Consider the following 18096-nt stretch of genomic DNA (forward strand, 5'->3'; position numbering starts at 1 on the left):
TATATTATATATTATATATTTATTATTGAATATTGCAATATTTCTTCACCATTTTGATTATAATTTAATTTTATTTTATTTATTAATTCGTTAAAAGATTCATTAATATTTAAATTTTCTTTGGAGGATACTTCGAAAAAAAGAGCACCAATTGAATGGGCATAATCTCTGGCAGCATCACTATTCACACATTCTTTAAAATTTGATTTATCTCTTTCATCTGATTTGGTTCCAATTATCATCAGGTGATCATATATTTTTTTTTTATTATCCATAACTTCATTTTCGTTATTTGATTTTTCTTTTAAATATTCCTGGTACCAATGAGTTTTAATAAAGTTGAATGACTTTATGTTTGTTATGTCATAAACCATTATGATTCCATCGAAATTCTTTAATATAAAAGCAGGAATACCTATATAATAATAATTGGGTATACAATGATCCCAAACATTGATTTTAAAATTTTCAATAATTATATTGTAAAAATCTTGATGTAATGGTTTTTTTTCAAATTCTTTATTACAAAATCTTTTAATTATGGATGTAGCTCCTTTTATTATAATTTATATTAGATTTAAATATAATTAAAAATAAATATTGGATAATACAAACCTACTTTACATCCAATAATTTGTAAGTTAATGTTATATCTTTTATTAGACATTTTATTTATCTTTAAACAAAATAGAATCTATTAAATTCTTTCACCACACATTAAATTTCATTTTCTTTATTTTTTCTGAAAAATATAAAAAAAAAATTTCCAAAATTTTTTAATTTTTTAATTTTTTTTTATAATTAAAATAAAAAAATCATTGATTAATACATTTTAATATTAAATGAATCAAATCTCAACTTAAAAATAAATATTAAATATTAAATAATAAATTAAAAATTAAAATTAAATAAAAATTAAAAAAAAAAAAAATTTTTTTTCTTATATTTTTTATTAGGGGGTCAAAACTTTTGCGAACAACTGTTCAACATATTAATTTTCTTTTTAATTTTTGTTTATTTTCATAAAAATTGGTACGAGTAAAATATTTTGATTATTGTAACTCTTCCCCGTTGGTTTTTTTTTTTTTTTTGCTTTTTAAAAATATATTGGAATGTTTATTCCATTTTATTATTTTATTAATTATAAGACCTAAGTACCTGAATTGACCAGATATTACTTGAAGCAAAATTTAAACTTTGCAATTTTGGTTGAATAAATTGAATTATTCTGAGGTAACTTAATTTATTATTGCAAGAATAATAAATTTCCGGAGATCCAACTTTCTTTTAAGGTGGTGTTACTTCATAAAAGATGCCCGCATCTTAGCTAATAGAATATGAATTAAACATTACAGCCCTTGGCAGTTTAGCATAGCATAAGTTTCATCTTGTACGGAGAACCTTGGGTTAGTGTTTCCTTGCAAAGGAAACCTTCTATCCAGTTAAATAGCACGTATACAGCTCGGTATAACTTTAGTGCATTGGCGTAGAGTCTTGTTAATCCTTTCGGTTGACTATGGATATGTACAGATGCCATATATATCTTTTATTTAGAATAAAATGATATATTGTTTTAAAAAAAAAAAATGAAAAAAGAAAAATGAAAAATAAAAAAAAGAAAAATAAAGTGGTAATAAATAAATGTGAACATTCGTTTTCGAATGAATCATTTATTGGTGGTAAATAAAGTGGTAGGTTTAATTTTTGGTAGATAATAGTGGTAGGGTCTGATGAATTTAAGGTATAATTTCATCATCTAGTTTAATGGTAAAAATTTTAGTAACATTGCATTAAAATCAACATAAAGTGGTATACTATTTGGTTGTAAGCCAAATGGTTCTGGAATTGTGAATTTTGGTTTTAATATTCCTTTTTCGATGTTGATTTTAATAATGTTTTGTTCGGATGATTTTTTAGGAAAATATTTCTTGTCAAATCATTTGTGAATGTTGTGGTAGTATTTTCTTTGGTTCTGTTTACCTTAGATGCACCAGTGTAGTTTTAGATTATACTGGTTATGTTGTGATGTGGTGTAGTTGTTGTTTCAAAAAAAAGAATTTATTCATTATTATTAATAATATTTTTTAAAAATTTTTTTTGAAAATTTGTGTTTAATTTATATGATGATTTTGGATGGTAATTTTTGTTTTAATAGTTCTGGTTTTTTAGTATGTTAAAAGTGTTATTTAGGTGACCAGACTTATTAAATTTTGGAATACATTTTAGGTATTCTGGATAAGTATTTTAAAGAGTATTTAGTGAATAAAATGGATTTTGAGCAGAATGTTTATTATTTTGTAGTGGAATAATGCAATTATTAGTATCCAAGTTATCATCACCATTATTTTGATTATTATTTTTTTAAATTTTTTTTGTGAATGAATAAATAAAAGAGATACACCGATCAACTAGTGAGATCTCAGTTAGATTTCGTCTACTTAAAAAAGTTTTAAAAAATCAAAGAAAATTTTGGATTTATTTAAAACAGTTAATGAAAGTGTATGTGGTGATATATGTAGATTATATAAAAATCAACAAAAGTGTGTAAAAATAAAATGAATTGTATAAAAAGTGATAAATATCATTAAAAAAAATGAATGATGTTGTAATTAGTGGTAATTAATTATAGTTAAAGATATGGTAATAATAACTATAATAAAAAAGTGTTGATACACCAGTAGTATGTAAATTTTGTGTATGACTCTTCCCCGTTGGTCTAGTGGTGAGGATTTTCGCCTGTCACGCGAAAGGCCCGGGTTCAATTCCCGGACGGGGAGTCTTTAATAAGAAATAATCTTCCGGGTGATACACTATTTTTGCAAGTTGCCCTTTCAGGTTTTCGGAATCATACACGAATTGGGGGAGCAATGATAGCCAAGTGGTCGAACGAATTTCCTACAAGTTACCGCTCCGGGTTCGAAACCTAGTCTCAGCAGATTTTCCGAATCACACACGAATTGACGTTACCGTGCCCAACTTGTATGCAGTGTGGTAAAACTCATATAAGCATTAAACACATACCAAACACAATAAACTGATGACTTAATATATCATTAAGAATCATCTTCACTTTTAAAAAAAAAAAAAAAAAAAAAAAAAAAAAAAAAAAACACGAATTAAAGTTTTTAATATAAGTAAAATTTTAAAAAAAAAAAAACCGACAAGTGTTAACATCATATAAAATCTTATTTTTACTGATTAATTTAAAGCATTTGCTTTTAATTATAAATTTTTTTGTACACATCATCAAAATTTCATTTGTAATAATATATAATTTTAATTTTAATTTATTCTTTTTATTTAGAAAACTTTTGAACTTGAAGAAGCAAACTCAAAGCTTAATATTGAAATCCAAGTTCAAGTTAAGAAATTCAATGACCTTAAAGTACGTGCCCAATCAAGATTAGAAGATGCATCGGAACAATTATCCGAAATTAAAAAAGTTGCCAATAAAGAAATTTTTAAACTTGGTTTGAAATTGAAAGATTCAGAATCTAAATTGGTTTTGAAAAAAAACAAAACAAAACGATGATATGGCCAAATCACGTGAGGTATTTTTTTCAAAAGCTCCAAGTTGCAACAATAATGAAATTGACAATTTAAAAAAGTAAAAGATAAGGAAGCCCTACTTTCTATTAGAGAAAATCCAGGGTATCATTTCATCTAGATCAAACTCATCAATATCAATACTTTTTTATCTCAATTAGCTCTTCAAATATATCATAACCATACAAGCACAGGAGGTCATTACTGACTCATCAAAATTTGTTCAAATATTTAAGAAAACATTAAAGCTTTTACACCATATATCAAAACTCATCATCAAAACATCACATCACCACCAAAAAACAATTAATAGAAGTTAAAACAATTATTGGACCATGCAGGTAAAAAACCACCACTTAGATTCACTGGAAAAGCATATCCAAGCATAGCTAAACCAATCAATATTTAAAAACTAATATTATTTATAAATTTAATTAAATAATCATTTAATAAATAAATTTATAATAATTAATAGTTTTAATAATTAAATTAAATAAATAAAATAAATTATTTCATAAAAATATATAATTATATAAATAACAATCATTTTAAAATTAAAAAAAATAAAATATATATTAAAAAATAAAATATAAATTAATATAAATTTAAAAAAATACCACCCTTTTTTATATCAAAAATAAATAAAAAAACCCACAATTTCATTGCAGATATTAATGTATTTCACTTACTTATATTAAAATAATATATAAAGCATAGTCTGATCAAATATTTAATAATTGCACTTTTTTTAATTATTTAAATATCTATATTACTGTATTTCTTTTTTCCCTTTTTTTCTTTTTTTAATTTCTTTTTTTTTATTAAAATGTATTTTTTTTATTTTATTTTTTTATAAATCATTAAAAACATTAATATTAAACTCAGTTCTATGAATAAATTAAAGATAAATGTTCAATTTTTTTTTTTAAACCAAATTTTTTTTAAAATAAAAAAGTATGGTAAGTATTTCAAATATCAAAGAGATAGTTTAATCATATAATATTTAATTAAAATTCTCAATTTAAATAAAAAAAGGTTATAACTAAATGAAAAATATATGTATACCAACAAAAATTTTCAATTAAACAGTATAATATTGTTTTTTATTTTTTTTAATTTTTTTTAATTTTTTTTTTTTTTTTTATAATTCAATATTATAATTATTATTTTGTTATATTTTCTTTTTTTTTTTTAAAATTTTTTTTTCTTTTTATCATATATTATTTTTCTTTGTTATATAATATTATAATTTTTTTCAAAATTTTTTTTTTTTCAATTAAAATTTTATAAATTTTATTTTGTATATATAATCACCATTTCTTCTTTTTTAATAGCAATCATAATAAAATGTTTGATTTAGATAGTTTAGTCATTGTTTTTTTTATTTTTTTTTATTCTGTATTTAATTCCCTCATTACCATAATCATCCTCAAATATTATTATTGTCCACAACAACAAAACAATAATGGTAGAATGTTTACTAAAGAGGATGTCGATCATCTTTTGGAAAATCAAAAGAATGAAATTCTAAAAAATGTAAGTTTCATTTAACATAAAACTATATTTTATAATTTATTAATATTTTTTTTTTATTAATATTTAGTTTTCCAATGAAAAAGCTATTCTATCAAAAGAAAATGAGGATATTCAATTTAAATTGGAAAAAAAACAAAACAAAATTTCAAAACTAAATGGTTTGGTATCAGATTTAAACAATATAATGAAGGATGTTCTAGGAAAACCTCTATCAGTACCAGAAACAACAAAATTGAAAAATGCTTTAGAAGAAAATGAGAAATTAAAAAAGGTAAATATTTGATTAGAAATAAATATTTAATAAAATAAAATAATATAAATGATTAATGATTAACCATTTTTAATTAATATTTAATATTATAAATATTATTTTACACATCATCAAAATTTCATTTTACTAATATCTTATTTTAATTTTATTTTATTCATTTAATTTAGGAAATGTTTGAAGTTGAACAAAAAAACTCACAGCTTAATAATGAAGTCCAAGTTCAAATTAAGAAATTCAATGCCCTTAAAGGACATGCCCAATCAAGATTGGAGAATGCATCGGAGCAATTATCCGAAATTAAAAAAGTAGCAAAAAAAGAAATTTTAGAATTAAGTTTAAAATTGAAAGACTCAGAATCAAAATTGGCTTTGAAAAATAAACAATACGATGATATGGCCAAATCACGTGAAGAATTTTTTTCAAAAGCTCCAATTGACAACAATAAGGAGTCATCTAAAGAGTCACATTGATTAAACCACTCCAATTATAACTCGACCAATAATGGGTCAGAAAATCCAGGGCATAATTTCATATAGATCAAATTAATCAATACCAACAAATTCTTTTTATCTCATATATTTCATAACGATATAGACACAGGAGGCATTACCGATTCATCAAACTCATCATCAAAACATCACATCACCACCAAAAAACAATTAATAGAAGTTAAAACAATTATTGGACCATGCAGGTAAAAAACCACCACTTAGATTCACTGGCAAAGCATATCCAAGCATAGCTAAACCAATCAATATTTAAAAACTAAATTATTTATAAATTTAATTAAATAATCATTTAATAAATAAATTTATAATAATTAATAGTTTTAATAATAAAATTAAATAAAGAAAATAAATTATCTCATAAAATATTTAATTATATAAATAAAAAAAAAAAATTAGTGTTTAAAAATTATCTTTATCTTCAGTTTTTACCCAATTGTCGCTGGATTACCCATTAAAAAAATTATATTTTTTTTAAAATTGTCATTTTTTTTATAAAAAATTATTCAATTTGATATAAAAAAATAAATAGCTTGATTAAACAAAAAAATTAAAAAAATTAAAAAAAATTTTATTTATTTTAATTATTTTATTGTGCAGATAATTTTTTCTTTAAAATTTAACAATATTTTTATCCATAACAAAATTTTCAGTGACAGAAAAAATTTAGTAATAATAATTATAATCCACACATAATTTAGTATCAATTACAAAAACAGATATGGATAATAAAAATGAAAAATTATTTTTTTCAGTTTGGAGAAACAAGTTTTTATTAAATGAAATACAAAGACATCACAGGTTATATATAGAAAATAAAATAATACGTATTTACAAGTCAATGGATCAACTTAGATACCATCCACATAGAAGATATGCAACAGAAATTATAATTGATGTTAACGAACCATTACATGGTCAAGTAATACCCTATGGTACAACCAAATTAAAATTCTTTGTTAGTTTTTTAAAACAAATTCAAGCAGGCGATATTCCAACAACTGTCACTTCTTTACAATTTACTAATTCTGATAGAGAATTTCATAATAGTTTGTATTATCATGATTTCGATATAAAATCAGTTGTCCCACCAAGTGTTACTGAATTGAAAGTCGGTATAGATCAAGAAATTTCACCAAATACATTACCACCATCGCTTACCAGTTTAGCAATGAAAAAAAATCAAGATATACCTATTGGAACTTTCCCACAATCATTAACTAAATTAATACTTTATAATTTCAATAGAACAATTATACCTGGTTCATTTGGTTCAATTGTAGATTTAAGCTTACACTCATTTAATAAACCTTTAGAAGCTGGTGACTTACCTATAACATGTAAATATCTAAATCTTTTCTCTTATGATCAACCACTCCAACCAAATATTCTTCCACCTCAATTAGAAAAATTATTTTTATTAAGCTTTAACCACCCACTATCATACAGTGTATTTCCAAAATCAATCACTAATCTAAGCATGAGCGAATTTGATCGCCCATTGTCCAACTATTTATCAGCACTACATTCATTAAAAGAACTCGATTTACCAATGTTTAATCAAGAGATATTGGATATCCAAACATTTCCACACTCAATCAAATCTTTATTTTTGAATAATTTTAATCAAGTTATAAAACCAAATGTACTTCCACCATCAATAACCAATCTCGTTTTAACTTCATATAACCACCCACCTTCAGACGGTGTATTTCCAGAATCAGTCACCTCACTACGTATGAACAACTTTAACCACCCATTATCCAACTCTCTAGCAAAACTACATTCATTAAAAACCCTCTATTTACAAGAATTTAATCAAGTTATAAAACCTAATGAACTTCCATCAATAACTAATCTCAGTTTAAGTCATTATAACCACCCACTTTCAGACGGTGCACTTCCAGAATCAATCACTTTGCTATATATGAACAAGTTTAATCACCCGTTATACAACTCCCTTTCAACACTACATTTATTAAAATCACTCTATTTACTAAATTATAATCAAGAGATATCGATCGAAACATGTCTCACACCCTCAATAGAGACATTAAAATTGTTGGGATTTAACCAAGTTATAAAACCAAATGTACTTCCACCATCAATAACCAATCTCGTTTTAACTGCATATAACCACCCATTAGAACCACATGTAATACCACCAAATGTGAAAAAATTACATCTAACATCATACAATTGTAATCTTGGTAAACATTTATTTCCAAATACTTTACAACATTTAGTTATATCAAACCATTCAAAGGAATTATTGGAACATGATTTACCATCATCAATTACAGAACTGCATTTCGATTCGAATATTGGTTATTCTTTTAATCCAATTCGATTTCAAACCAATTCAATACCACCATCAGTAAAAAAATTAATACTCCCAGATAACCATTCCCAACCTCTTCAAGTCGGTACAATACCCAATTCGGTAGTAGATTTAGAGCTACCCATAATCTATTCCCACCCTCTTCAAGTCGGTACTATACCAAATTCAGTTACATATTTAACATTACCTCTATTATCTAGTCCTCTTCAAGTAGGTTTATTACCAGAATCTCTCACTAAATTAACCTTTAGTAAAGGATTTGATCAACCTATAGACCCAGCTACCATTCCACAATCTGTTACTCAAATACTATTGCCTCGTTATTATAGATATCCAATACCAAACTCTTTATTAAATATAATAAAAACATAAAAATAATTATAATACTAAGAGCATGAAAAAGGGCTTTTCGAAATTTTTATAGTGGATATGCAGGAATGATTTGGATTGATTAGTTTTGTAATTCTTTATCTTTTTGAATTTGTTGAAAAACTTTTTCTCATAAAGGTTGGACTATCATCTGGTTTTTTACTACGGATGATCTGCTGTTTGGTTGTTCTAAATTTAGAAAATTAAAAAAAAAAAAATTTATAATATAAAATATAAAAAAATTATAAAAAAATAAAAATTTTTTGTTCAGGGTTATAACTAATAAAAATAAATAAAAAATAAAATAATAAATCATTGATTTTTAAATGGTCACAGATCTTTCTTTATGGTATAATGGATAGTTAATATATAGTTTATTTTAATTTTATTATTTTTGATTTGGTAATGCTGGTAATTTTTTAAAATTACCGCCTGTTGGTCTTAATAAAAAGCTGGAGGATGGTGATGTTGTTGTGCTGTTTGGAACGCTTGTCGAACCTGATGGTGATGTTGAACTGCCTGTGGATTTAAATGTTGATGCTGGTAATGTACTAGATTGACCAATAGTTTTATTTGCAACAGAATTAAATTTAAGTGTTGATCCTGGAGTAGTTGCGGACGATGATTGTGTTGGTAAGGCGGGTAATGCTTTAGCTGTAGAGGGTTTAATAATTGATGATGATGGTGATGGTATTGGTGATGAGGTTGTTGATGATGATGATGGATTTGATGTAATATTAGCTGGTTTTGGTGGTAATGCTCTTGAAGGTTTTAAAATTGGTGGTGAAATTGGGTGTTGAGGTGTTGAGGTTGGTGAAGTTGACGATGGTGAGGTTGTGGTGGAGGTTGATGATGGCGAGGTTGCAGTATTACCACTATTACTTGATTGTGGGGTGGAGAGACTCAAAGAGGAATGCGATGGTGGTTTAGTAAATGAAGAAACAGGAGCTGGTTTTGGGGTAATTGAGGCTTGTGATAAATTGTGTCTTAAAGGAGGTTTAGCTGATGGAGTTGGGGTAATGTTTGATGATATTGTTGAGTTGACTGGTGTAACAGAAACTGATGGAGAAGAGCTTGCAGTAGTGGTGGAGCTATTATTTAAGGTAGATGAAACTGGTGATGAAACAATTTGGCTACTTGAAATATTTCTTGAAATTTTTCTAACCAAAGGTGGATGTGGGGTTACTGGAGCAGTCACTGGGTTTACATTACTACTAGTGTTATTGAATATTGATGATACGCTTGGTCTCTGAACAATTGAATTGGTTCTTTTAAATGAACCTGTACCATTTTGAATAATATTGGCATTATTATTATTATTTGTTAACTGTGGTGAATTGGTAGGAGGTGGAGTAGTAGTTATAGTTGGAGTTATACCAGCCATTTGACATAATCTTAAGTGAATATCTGGGAATGTTGGTCTTAATAAAGGATCATTTTGCCAACAATCTTTGATTAGTTGAACATAATCTGCATTCGAACCTGCTGGGATAGATGGTCTTAAACCATTCATAATTTCATCTTCTAATTGGTACATGAATGAAGAGTGAGCAACCGGGTATTCATCAAATGGTAACTGGCCAGTTAAAATTTCCCAAAGTACAATACCAAAGCTGTAAACATCAGCCTTTTCGGTGTACTCTTCGCCTCTCATGATCTCTGGTGATAACCAAATTGGATTTGATAATTTATCACGACCGAGGGCGCTAGTTACTACAGCTCTAGTTTCACCGAAATCGCTGACTTTACAGACTACATTAGCATTCATATCGGAAAGCATAAGAATATTTGGAGACTTTAAATCACGATGACAAATCTTTGGAGTGAAATTATGCATATGTTTGATGGCATCAGCAATATTAATTGAAATCTTTAGCTTGAGTGGCCAGCCAATTGGTTTTTCAGCTGAAGCTTTGTGGAGATAACTATAGAGTGTACCATTTGGGATATATTCCATTACAATACAACATGGATCTAAACAATAACCTTTAAGAGATACAATACTTGGATGGGTAAGGATATTTGATAACCAAACTTCTCTTCTAAACTCACGATAAATTTCTTCGGCAGCTGCTTGGTTATTACCATTCATTGCAATTTGTTTGATGGCAACTAGCTCACCACGTAATTTACCTTTGTGTACGATACCAAAACCACCTTCACCTACTTGTTCAATAATTTCCAAGTCTTTATATTCTAATGTGAAATTTGGTCCAATATCAGACATTAATAATTCTGGTACTAATGAATCTAAACGAACAATAGTTTCCTCTCCGGTAATGTTACTCTTGCAAATCATTTCAAATTTCTTTGAAAGGAAGGTACGTTCAATATCTTCATATAAAAACATTGTACGTAAATCATGTGATTTGAATACTGGGCCAAATGTTAGTTGTTGATTGATCATATTGGAAACTTTGGTTAAATCGATTGGTTGTTGTTGATTTTGTTTACTGCCACTGCTATTGGTTTTATTATTTCTATAGAGTGTAAGGAATTTATTTTGATTCTTCTTTCTCTTTGATTTTAATGTTCCTCCTGGTGATACATCACCCTCGTAATAATCTGAAAAATCTAAATCGAGTGAATCACCTGAAGCTTCTGCAGAATCTAATGAATTTGTTAATGGTGGTGATAAAACAGATGGAGTTGATGAGGCAGATGATACCGATGAGGTGTTTGATATATTCGAATTTAAAGACAAAGTTGATGAGTTACTTGACAAACTATTGCTGCTATTGCTAGTATTTAAAGTTGGACCACCACCCATCATACCATTTACTACGCCACTTGAATTACCTGTACTAAAACCAAGAATAGATATACAATTCAAACAGTTACATGGTACTAAAAAGTGGAATTGTAATTTGTACCAACCAGAGATTAAGAGCTCGGCTGTTTCTATAATGAAACGAAGTACATTTGAAGGATTAGTACCCCAAGCTTTAAGATTAATTTGACTATAGCTATGAATTGATTCTATTAAACATGTTGAGCCATCCCTTTCGACTAATAAACCATTCTTCCAATACTCTTTAACGGTGGTGAAATGCATGGTTCTAATCATTAATTTGGAAAAGAAACCAACTGGTAAAAATTCAAATTGATAAATTCTTTCTAAAAAGTTTTGTTCTTTATTAATAATATGATCCATAACTTTTTCGATTGAATTTGGTCTCTCTTCGCTTAATAAAATTGGTACTAAATGTTTGGTACTAGCTTTTGGAACTAAATTATTCTCATTCGAAATCGATAATGAGTTTGTTGTGGTTGTAGCTGTTGAAGAAGAAACTGTTGAAACATTCAAACCAGCTTCGTTCAATTTTTTAACTAGATTTAATGATGAACCTTTAGAAATTGAACCATTTCCAAATCTTGAAACACCATTTAATAATGTAGTTGATGATTGATTGGTAGATTTATTATTAAATGCTTTTTTAGCCTCGGTTACCGCTGATGATTTACTGGGCACATTTGATTTAATATTAGAGCTGTTGTTATTCTTATCTGGTAATGGATGCACAATTTCAAACTTTTGTAAAATAGCCAATAATACATGGTGAAGATGTTGTGGGAAATCTGGTGGCTTCCAAATTTGGTGTAAATTGGATTGATCTAAAACACCAGATTGAACAAAGTTTGGTTTACTTGTGATAATAGTGGCCATTAAACGTGTTAACCAGGGAGGGTCAATGAAAATAAATTGATCAAGTCCACTCTTGACATCATCAAAGTACACTATTATACCTAATTCTTTGAGGAAATCTGCTGCTTTATTAACTGCTGTAGCTGGAATACCACAACTTTGAGCCATATCAGAGAATTCATCAAATGTAATAATTGGTGGTGTATTCATTTCCCTTTCGCTTAATATTAATGATTCTAGTTGGAAAAATGATCTATTATAGACTTCACCTAATTTCTTTTCAAGCTTACCAAGCTTTACAATATGATTTTGAAGCTTATTAATATTCTTTCCAGATTTACAACTGACAGGAAGGAAGAGTTTTAAATTTGGGAATTTGGTAAAGTATTTGTTGTGAATTTCTTGAGTAATTTGATTAATATCAACACCATTTGGTAACTCGTCTAAATGAGTACCGACTAGAATAACTGAGGAATCACCACCAAATGCTTCAATACATTGAAGCCAATAGGGAACACGGGATACTTCATCAGGATTGTAAACAGACATATCAAATACCACAATAAAAACTGAACGGCTACTAATAAAGAATTGATGAGTTGAATAATATACCTCTTGACCAGCAAAATCCCAAATTGAAAATGTTACTGCAGGTGATTGATCTTCAGATGGAGGTCTCCAATCATCCATATTAATACCATCAGTACTAATATTTAATGAAGTATTTAATGGATTAATATTTTGAGGGGCATTGAAATCTATGGAACTTGATTGTTCCATTAGGGTTGGAGTTTTATTCTTTTTAGTTCCTAAACCAATGGTTTGTCTTAATTTCTTGCTTACTGGAATGATTTCTTTTTTCAAACATTTTGCAATACTTGTTTTACCTACATTCTCTTGGCCGACCAACATTAATTTCATACGCATACATGGTTTTTCTTTGGTGGAAGATAGCTTTAAGTATTTTAAAAGACCAGTAAGACCTTCGCCGCTTAGAACATCTGGAATAGTAATTTTTCCAGAGTTATCAAATGAAATTTGATTACCAGTGATATTTAAAAGCTTTAGTTTTGTTAATTGTGATAGTTGCCATGGTAAATATTCGAGTTGATTGTTGGTTAAATTTAAAATAGAAAGATTTGAAAGTTTACCAATTTGTGGAGGTAAATCCTTAATACGATTATTTGATAAATCCAGTTCGGTTAAAGTTTGAATGGAGCCAATTTCAATTGGTAAATAGGATAAACCAGAATCGGATAAATCCAAACGGGTTGATCTAATAGCAATTGATTCATAGATACGCTGTTTGATTGGATGGAAACAAGGTGAGCCATTGATTGAAAATGATTCTAATAAATTTAATTTTTGGAAAATTGAAATTGGTAAACGATTGAAATAATTACGTTGCATCATCAAAACTTTAAGATTTACGAGTTGAGATAAACTATTTACATTGATGGCTTCAATAAAATTAAAACTGATATCAAGATGAGTTAACTTTATTAGTTGACCAATTTCCAATGGTAAAGATGCAAGATTGTTGTGGGATACATTTAATTTGACCAATTCTTTGAGTTCGCAAATTTCAGCTGGTAAAGATGATAATTGATTATTTGATAAATCTAATAATTGTAAATTTTTTAATTCTCTTAAAATGGTTACTGGTATATTACTAATACAGTTGTGATCCAAAAACAATTCTTTTAAATCGCTAAGACGTCTACTATCAGTCATCATCATATTAATCTTATTTAATAATTGCAATGATATTTCTGAATAATCAAACGAACCAATATCTAAAATTCCTTTGCCTGGTGCAATTAGTGAATTGTTTATATTGCTTGTAGCTTGCGATTTAATATTTGAACTACTTGTGGAACTTGTATTAATTTGTTTTTTCTTTTTATCCAAACGATTTGCAATTGAAATTGCCTTTGTTTTAATTTTTTCATTATAATCATTTGGGATTGATGGTAATATGATTCTAGTTAAAACGGTAGTATGATTTGAAATCCATTGATCTAAAATTTCTGATGCCATTTGATTTGAAATATTATTATCTTCTAAAAACAAAGCATTTAAAGTTTGATTAAATTTCAAAAGCTTTGGAATATGTTTAGCACCAACATCAGTAATTTGATTTTGACTTAAAATGACTACAGTAATTGATGGATGTGAGAGGATACCATCGATTAAAGCGGCTAAACCTTTATCACCAATTTGATTTTCGCTGAGATCCATTTGAATCAATGAATGATTGTATCTTAACATATCACCTAAAGCAATGGCACAAGAATCGTTTATTGAATTTTGAGATAATGTTAAATGGGTGATTGATTTGTTCAATGACATCATACTAAGAGTCATTTGCATATATTTATCGGACATAGTTGATGGTGAAAAAACAAGATGGTTGACGAAATGGGTCGAAGCTAAAGCGGCAAATAAAGGTTTTGGATCAGATAGTTTTAAAAGAGATGCGTTTAACTCTACTCTTGGTCTTTGGCCACTAGTGATCATTTTACAAAAAGAAGCAATATCTTTTGGATCATCGTCGTCATCTTTTGAGTCATCATTATTTAAATCGATTTCAATATTAGAGATTGATTGTCTAGATAAACCAATATTTGAATATGGATTTGAATTATTTGATTTTGACTTGTTAGAGTTCAATGTAGCTTGTGATAAAATTTGGAACCAATTCGATTTCTCTTTTTCAGAAGCAGTCATATAAAATATTGAACTATCTTTAGTTTTAATTTGAAAACCTTTTCTATATTCAAACCCTAACTCTGGATCATCCACTTGGATATTTGATATTCTCTCTAATTTCTTTAATAAATAAAATGATCCCTCATATGGCATTAGTGTTGTTGATGTTATAGTTGAGCCATCTTCAATCTTTTCTGTGAATAATATTAAATCTGAAAATAAAAATGTATAATATGAAACTCTTTGATTATTAAATTGTTCGATTAAAATTCCTTCTTTTAAAAACTTTCTATTTTGGACAATATCGGTACTCTAAATAATTATAACTATTATTAGTTTTTTGAATTTTTTTCAAGATTTTTTTTTAAAATTGATACTTACATTAAATAAACCAATGGTTGGTGATTTAATTGATTTTGAAATTGAAATTACTTTATTAATGTTGACCGATTCAGTAACGATGTCTTTGACTACTGCAGTAATTTTCTTATATAAAAGATTGTATGGTTTATAATCAGGATGAAGAACAGGTAGAGAATCCATAATAGTTTTGAAGAAATGGTGGAATCTTGCTAAAAAGTGAATTGGCAATATTAAAAGAGATGCTAAATTGCTATAATTATACTCTTGAGTGAATTTTCCGGATGCAGAGTTAGAACCACCTGTACTAGTAAGAAATGTTGAGTTTCCAGTTCTTCTTAAACTAACTTGGGTGAATGCTGGTTGTGTGCCATTATTATTATTTTGTGCTGCTGACTGATCATATTGTGGCCCTAAAATCTCGGCAAGTGATACAGGCTTAACAGTGGCTGATGATGAAGAAACTGTGACGATAGGTGCCAAAGTATATTGTAAATTTGCTAATTTGGATTCGGCATTCTTTATAAATGTTTCAAACTTTTGATTATCAAACATTAATAAACTTAAACTACTTAAACTATAATTATATTGTAAAGCATAAACTTGGTATAGTTTTAAGTATCCAACCTTTAGAGAGAATAAAAAAAATTATAATTAATATAAAATTATAATTTTTATATATTTACAATTATATTTATACATACAAATTGAGAAAAAGTTGAATACAATGCTGCTTGGTTTGCACTATTCCAATTACTTAAATATTTTTTAAAATCTTCTAAGATTGCCTGTTTAAAACCTCCTATCATTTCGATTACTGAGAATATACCTTTGAGCTCTTCGTGGGACAAGAGTTCGGATTTCTTTAGTGGTGTATAAAATAAATCTAAAATGATTTTAATTGATTCACTAAAACTACAAAGAGATTTCATAAGTGATTCTACTAATTTTTTACGATTTTCATCTGCTGGTGTTTCGACTATATTATTATCTTTATTGCTACTATTATCTTTATTATCTTCTTTTCTATTTTTTGGTGAGTGTTCATTACTGAGATCTTTTTTACTATCATTATTACCGCCGTTTTCTAATGATGTATTTAATTTTACATTACTACCACTATTACTATTGGTAGTTTTACTATTATTACTATTATTATTTACAGGTGTTGGTGTTGTTGTTACAATTGTCGGATGAGAACTTGCTGAAGTTGTAATAGTAGATGTTGATGTAGCTGTATTATTAATCCAAAAGTCCATCGCCTTTTTATGATTCTCTTGTATAACCGGTTTACTTAATTCCTCTTTGGCTTGGGTAGTTGACTGAGCCGATACTGTGGTTGAATGATTTGGTGGTTGTGAAGGTTGTTGTGAATCAGTAAGACCACCAATTAATCCGCCTACAATACTAAACAATCCACCTTTGTCATCTTTATCTTTATCTTTTTTCTTCTCTTTGTCCTTTTTTTCTTTTTTCTTTTCTTTTTTCTCTTTTTTTAATTCTTTATCCTTATCTTTTTTTTCTTTTTCTTTATCTTTTTTATTTAAATCCATTTTTTTAGTTTTTTTTAGTTATGGATATGATGGTGATTATGATGATGGCTATTTATTTTTATTATTATAAAAGAAAAATATTATTTATTATTATTATTATAATTAATTATTATTAAATATATATATATAAATTTAATTTTATATATATATTTATATTCCTATAATAACAAGAATGATTTATTGTTATTAATACTATTAAACAGTTATTGATAAATTTATAATGTTATTACAGTGAACTATAAAAAGAAATTATAAATAAATATATTCTTTTTTATAGTGTGTGCCTAGTGTGTTTGTTATTATTATTATTATATATAAATATTTTAATTTTTTAAAATTTAATTGATTAAATTTAAAAAAAATATAAAATAAAAAAAAAAAAAAAAATAATAAATTATAATTATATATATAAAATAAAAATTTAAATAAAAAAGTTGTAGCGTTTTTCCCTTTCTATTTTTAAATTTTATTATTTATTATACAATTGATTGGTGTTTGTTATTATTATGAGTGTTTTTATTATTTATTTGTTATTATTGATACAATTATATGTGTAAAACTACTGCAAATTTAATTTGGTTTTTATTAATTTTAAAATTAAAAAAATAATAATATAGAAGGATAAGTGAGTGTTTTGGTAGTGGTTGTTGTGTATGTGTATGTGTATGTGTGGTGGAATCTATTAAAACAAATATTTTTTGGGATGTGTGTTGAATTTTTATTATTATTTTTATTATTATTATTATTATTTTAGAATACCATCAATTTAAAAAACTATATAACAAATATTATTTTTTTTAAAAAAACTATAGTGTAACAACAATTATTTATTAAATAAATTAATAAATAAATATAAATAAATAAATAAATAAATAAATATAAATAAATAAATATAAATAAATAAATAGATAGATAAAAAATAAAATATAAAATATTATTATTAAAAAAATAAAACTTAATTTAATTTAAAATAAAAACAAAAAAATTATTATTATATATAAATATAGATTTGAATATGAGAGTGTGTTTTTGAGTGTGTGGTAAACACACTTATTATTATTATTTTGATTGTAACTTTATTTGTATATATTCAAACTATATTATTTCTATTATATTTGATGTGTATAAATCAATTTATATAAATAATAATATTTTTTTTTTTTTTTGTTTAGTTTTTGTTTTATTAATTAAAAATAATTATTTTTCTATATATAATTTTATTTTTTTTTTTTTTTTTTTGTTTATAAAAAAAAAAT

At 26.3% G+C, this 18096-nt stretch overlaps 6 protein-coding genes across 6 annotated transcripts; 3 read left to right on the forward strand and 3 right to left on the reverse strand.

The window, feature by feature from the left end:
* Window positions 1–11: 11 nt before the first annotated feature.
* On the reverse strand, window positions 12–667 carry DICPUDRAFT_75757 (uncharacterized protein; the record flags this gene model as incomplete). Its single annotated transcript, XM_003284759.1, has 2 exons — window positions 12–553; window positions 616–667. The coding sequence occupies 2 exons, from the start codon at window positions 665–667 to the stop codon at window positions 12–14; spliced, it is 594 nt and encodes a 197-aa protein (XP_003284807.1).
* Window positions 668–1366: 699 nt separating this feature from the next.
* On the reverse strand, window positions 1367–1537 carry DICPUDRAFT_148627 (uncharacterized protein; the record flags this gene model as incomplete). Its single annotated transcript, XM_003284760.1, has 1 exon — window positions 1367–1537. The coding sequence occupies one exon, from the start codon at window positions 1535–1537 to the stop codon at window positions 1367–1369; it is 171 nt and encodes a 56-aa protein (XP_003284808.1).
* Window positions 1538–2593: 1056 nt separating this feature from the next.
* Window positions 2594–3955, forward strand: DICPUDRAFT_148628 (uncharacterized protein; the record flags this gene model as incomplete). Its single annotated transcript, XM_003284735.1, has 3 exons — window positions 2594–2605; window positions 3305–3502; window positions 3860–3955. 3 exons carry the CDS (start codon window positions 2594–2596, stop codon window positions 3953–3955), a joined length of 306 nt encoding a protein of 101 aa, XP_003284783.1.
* Window positions 3956–4893: 938 nt separating this feature from the next.
* On the forward strand, window positions 4894–5823 carry DICPUDRAFT_148629 (uncharacterized protein; the record flags this gene model as incomplete). Its single annotated transcript, XM_003284736.1, has 3 exons — window positions 4894–5082; window positions 5150–5353; window positions 5521–5823. 3 exons carry the CDS (start codon window positions 4894–4896, stop codon window positions 5821–5823), a joined length of 696 nt encoding a protein of 231 aa, XP_003284784.1.
* Window positions 5824–6580: 757 nt separating this feature from the next.
* On the forward strand, window positions 6581–8572 carry DICPUDRAFT_28215 (uncharacterized protein; the record flags this gene model as incomplete). The annotated part of the gene is made up of 3 exons (XM_003284737.1): window positions 6581–6776; window positions 7380–7754; window positions 7872–8572. The coding sequence occupies 3 exons, from the start codon at window positions 6581–6583 to the stop codon at window positions 8570–8572; spliced, it is 1272 nt and encodes a 423-aa protein (XP_003284785.1).
* Window positions 8573–8957: 385 nt separating this feature from the next.
* On the reverse strand, window positions 8958–16840 carry roco5 (uncharacterized protein; the record flags this gene model as incomplete). Its single annotated transcript, XM_003284761.1, has 3 exons — window positions 8958–15239; window positions 15309–15914; window positions 15992–16840. 3 exons carry the CDS (start codon window positions 16838–16840, stop codon window positions 8958–8960), a joined length of 7737 nt encoding a protein of 2578 aa, XP_003284809.1.
* Between the last annotated feature and the right edge of the window lie 1256 nt (window positions 16841–18096).

This window comes from Dictyostelium purpureum, assembly GCF_000190715.1.
Source record: "Dictyostelium purpureum unplaced genomic scaffold DICPUscaffold_31, whole genome shotgun sequence".
Classification (NCBI taxonomy): Eukaryota; Evosea; class Eumycetozoa; order Dictyosteliales; family Dictyosteliaceae; genus Dictyostelium; species Dictyostelium purpureum.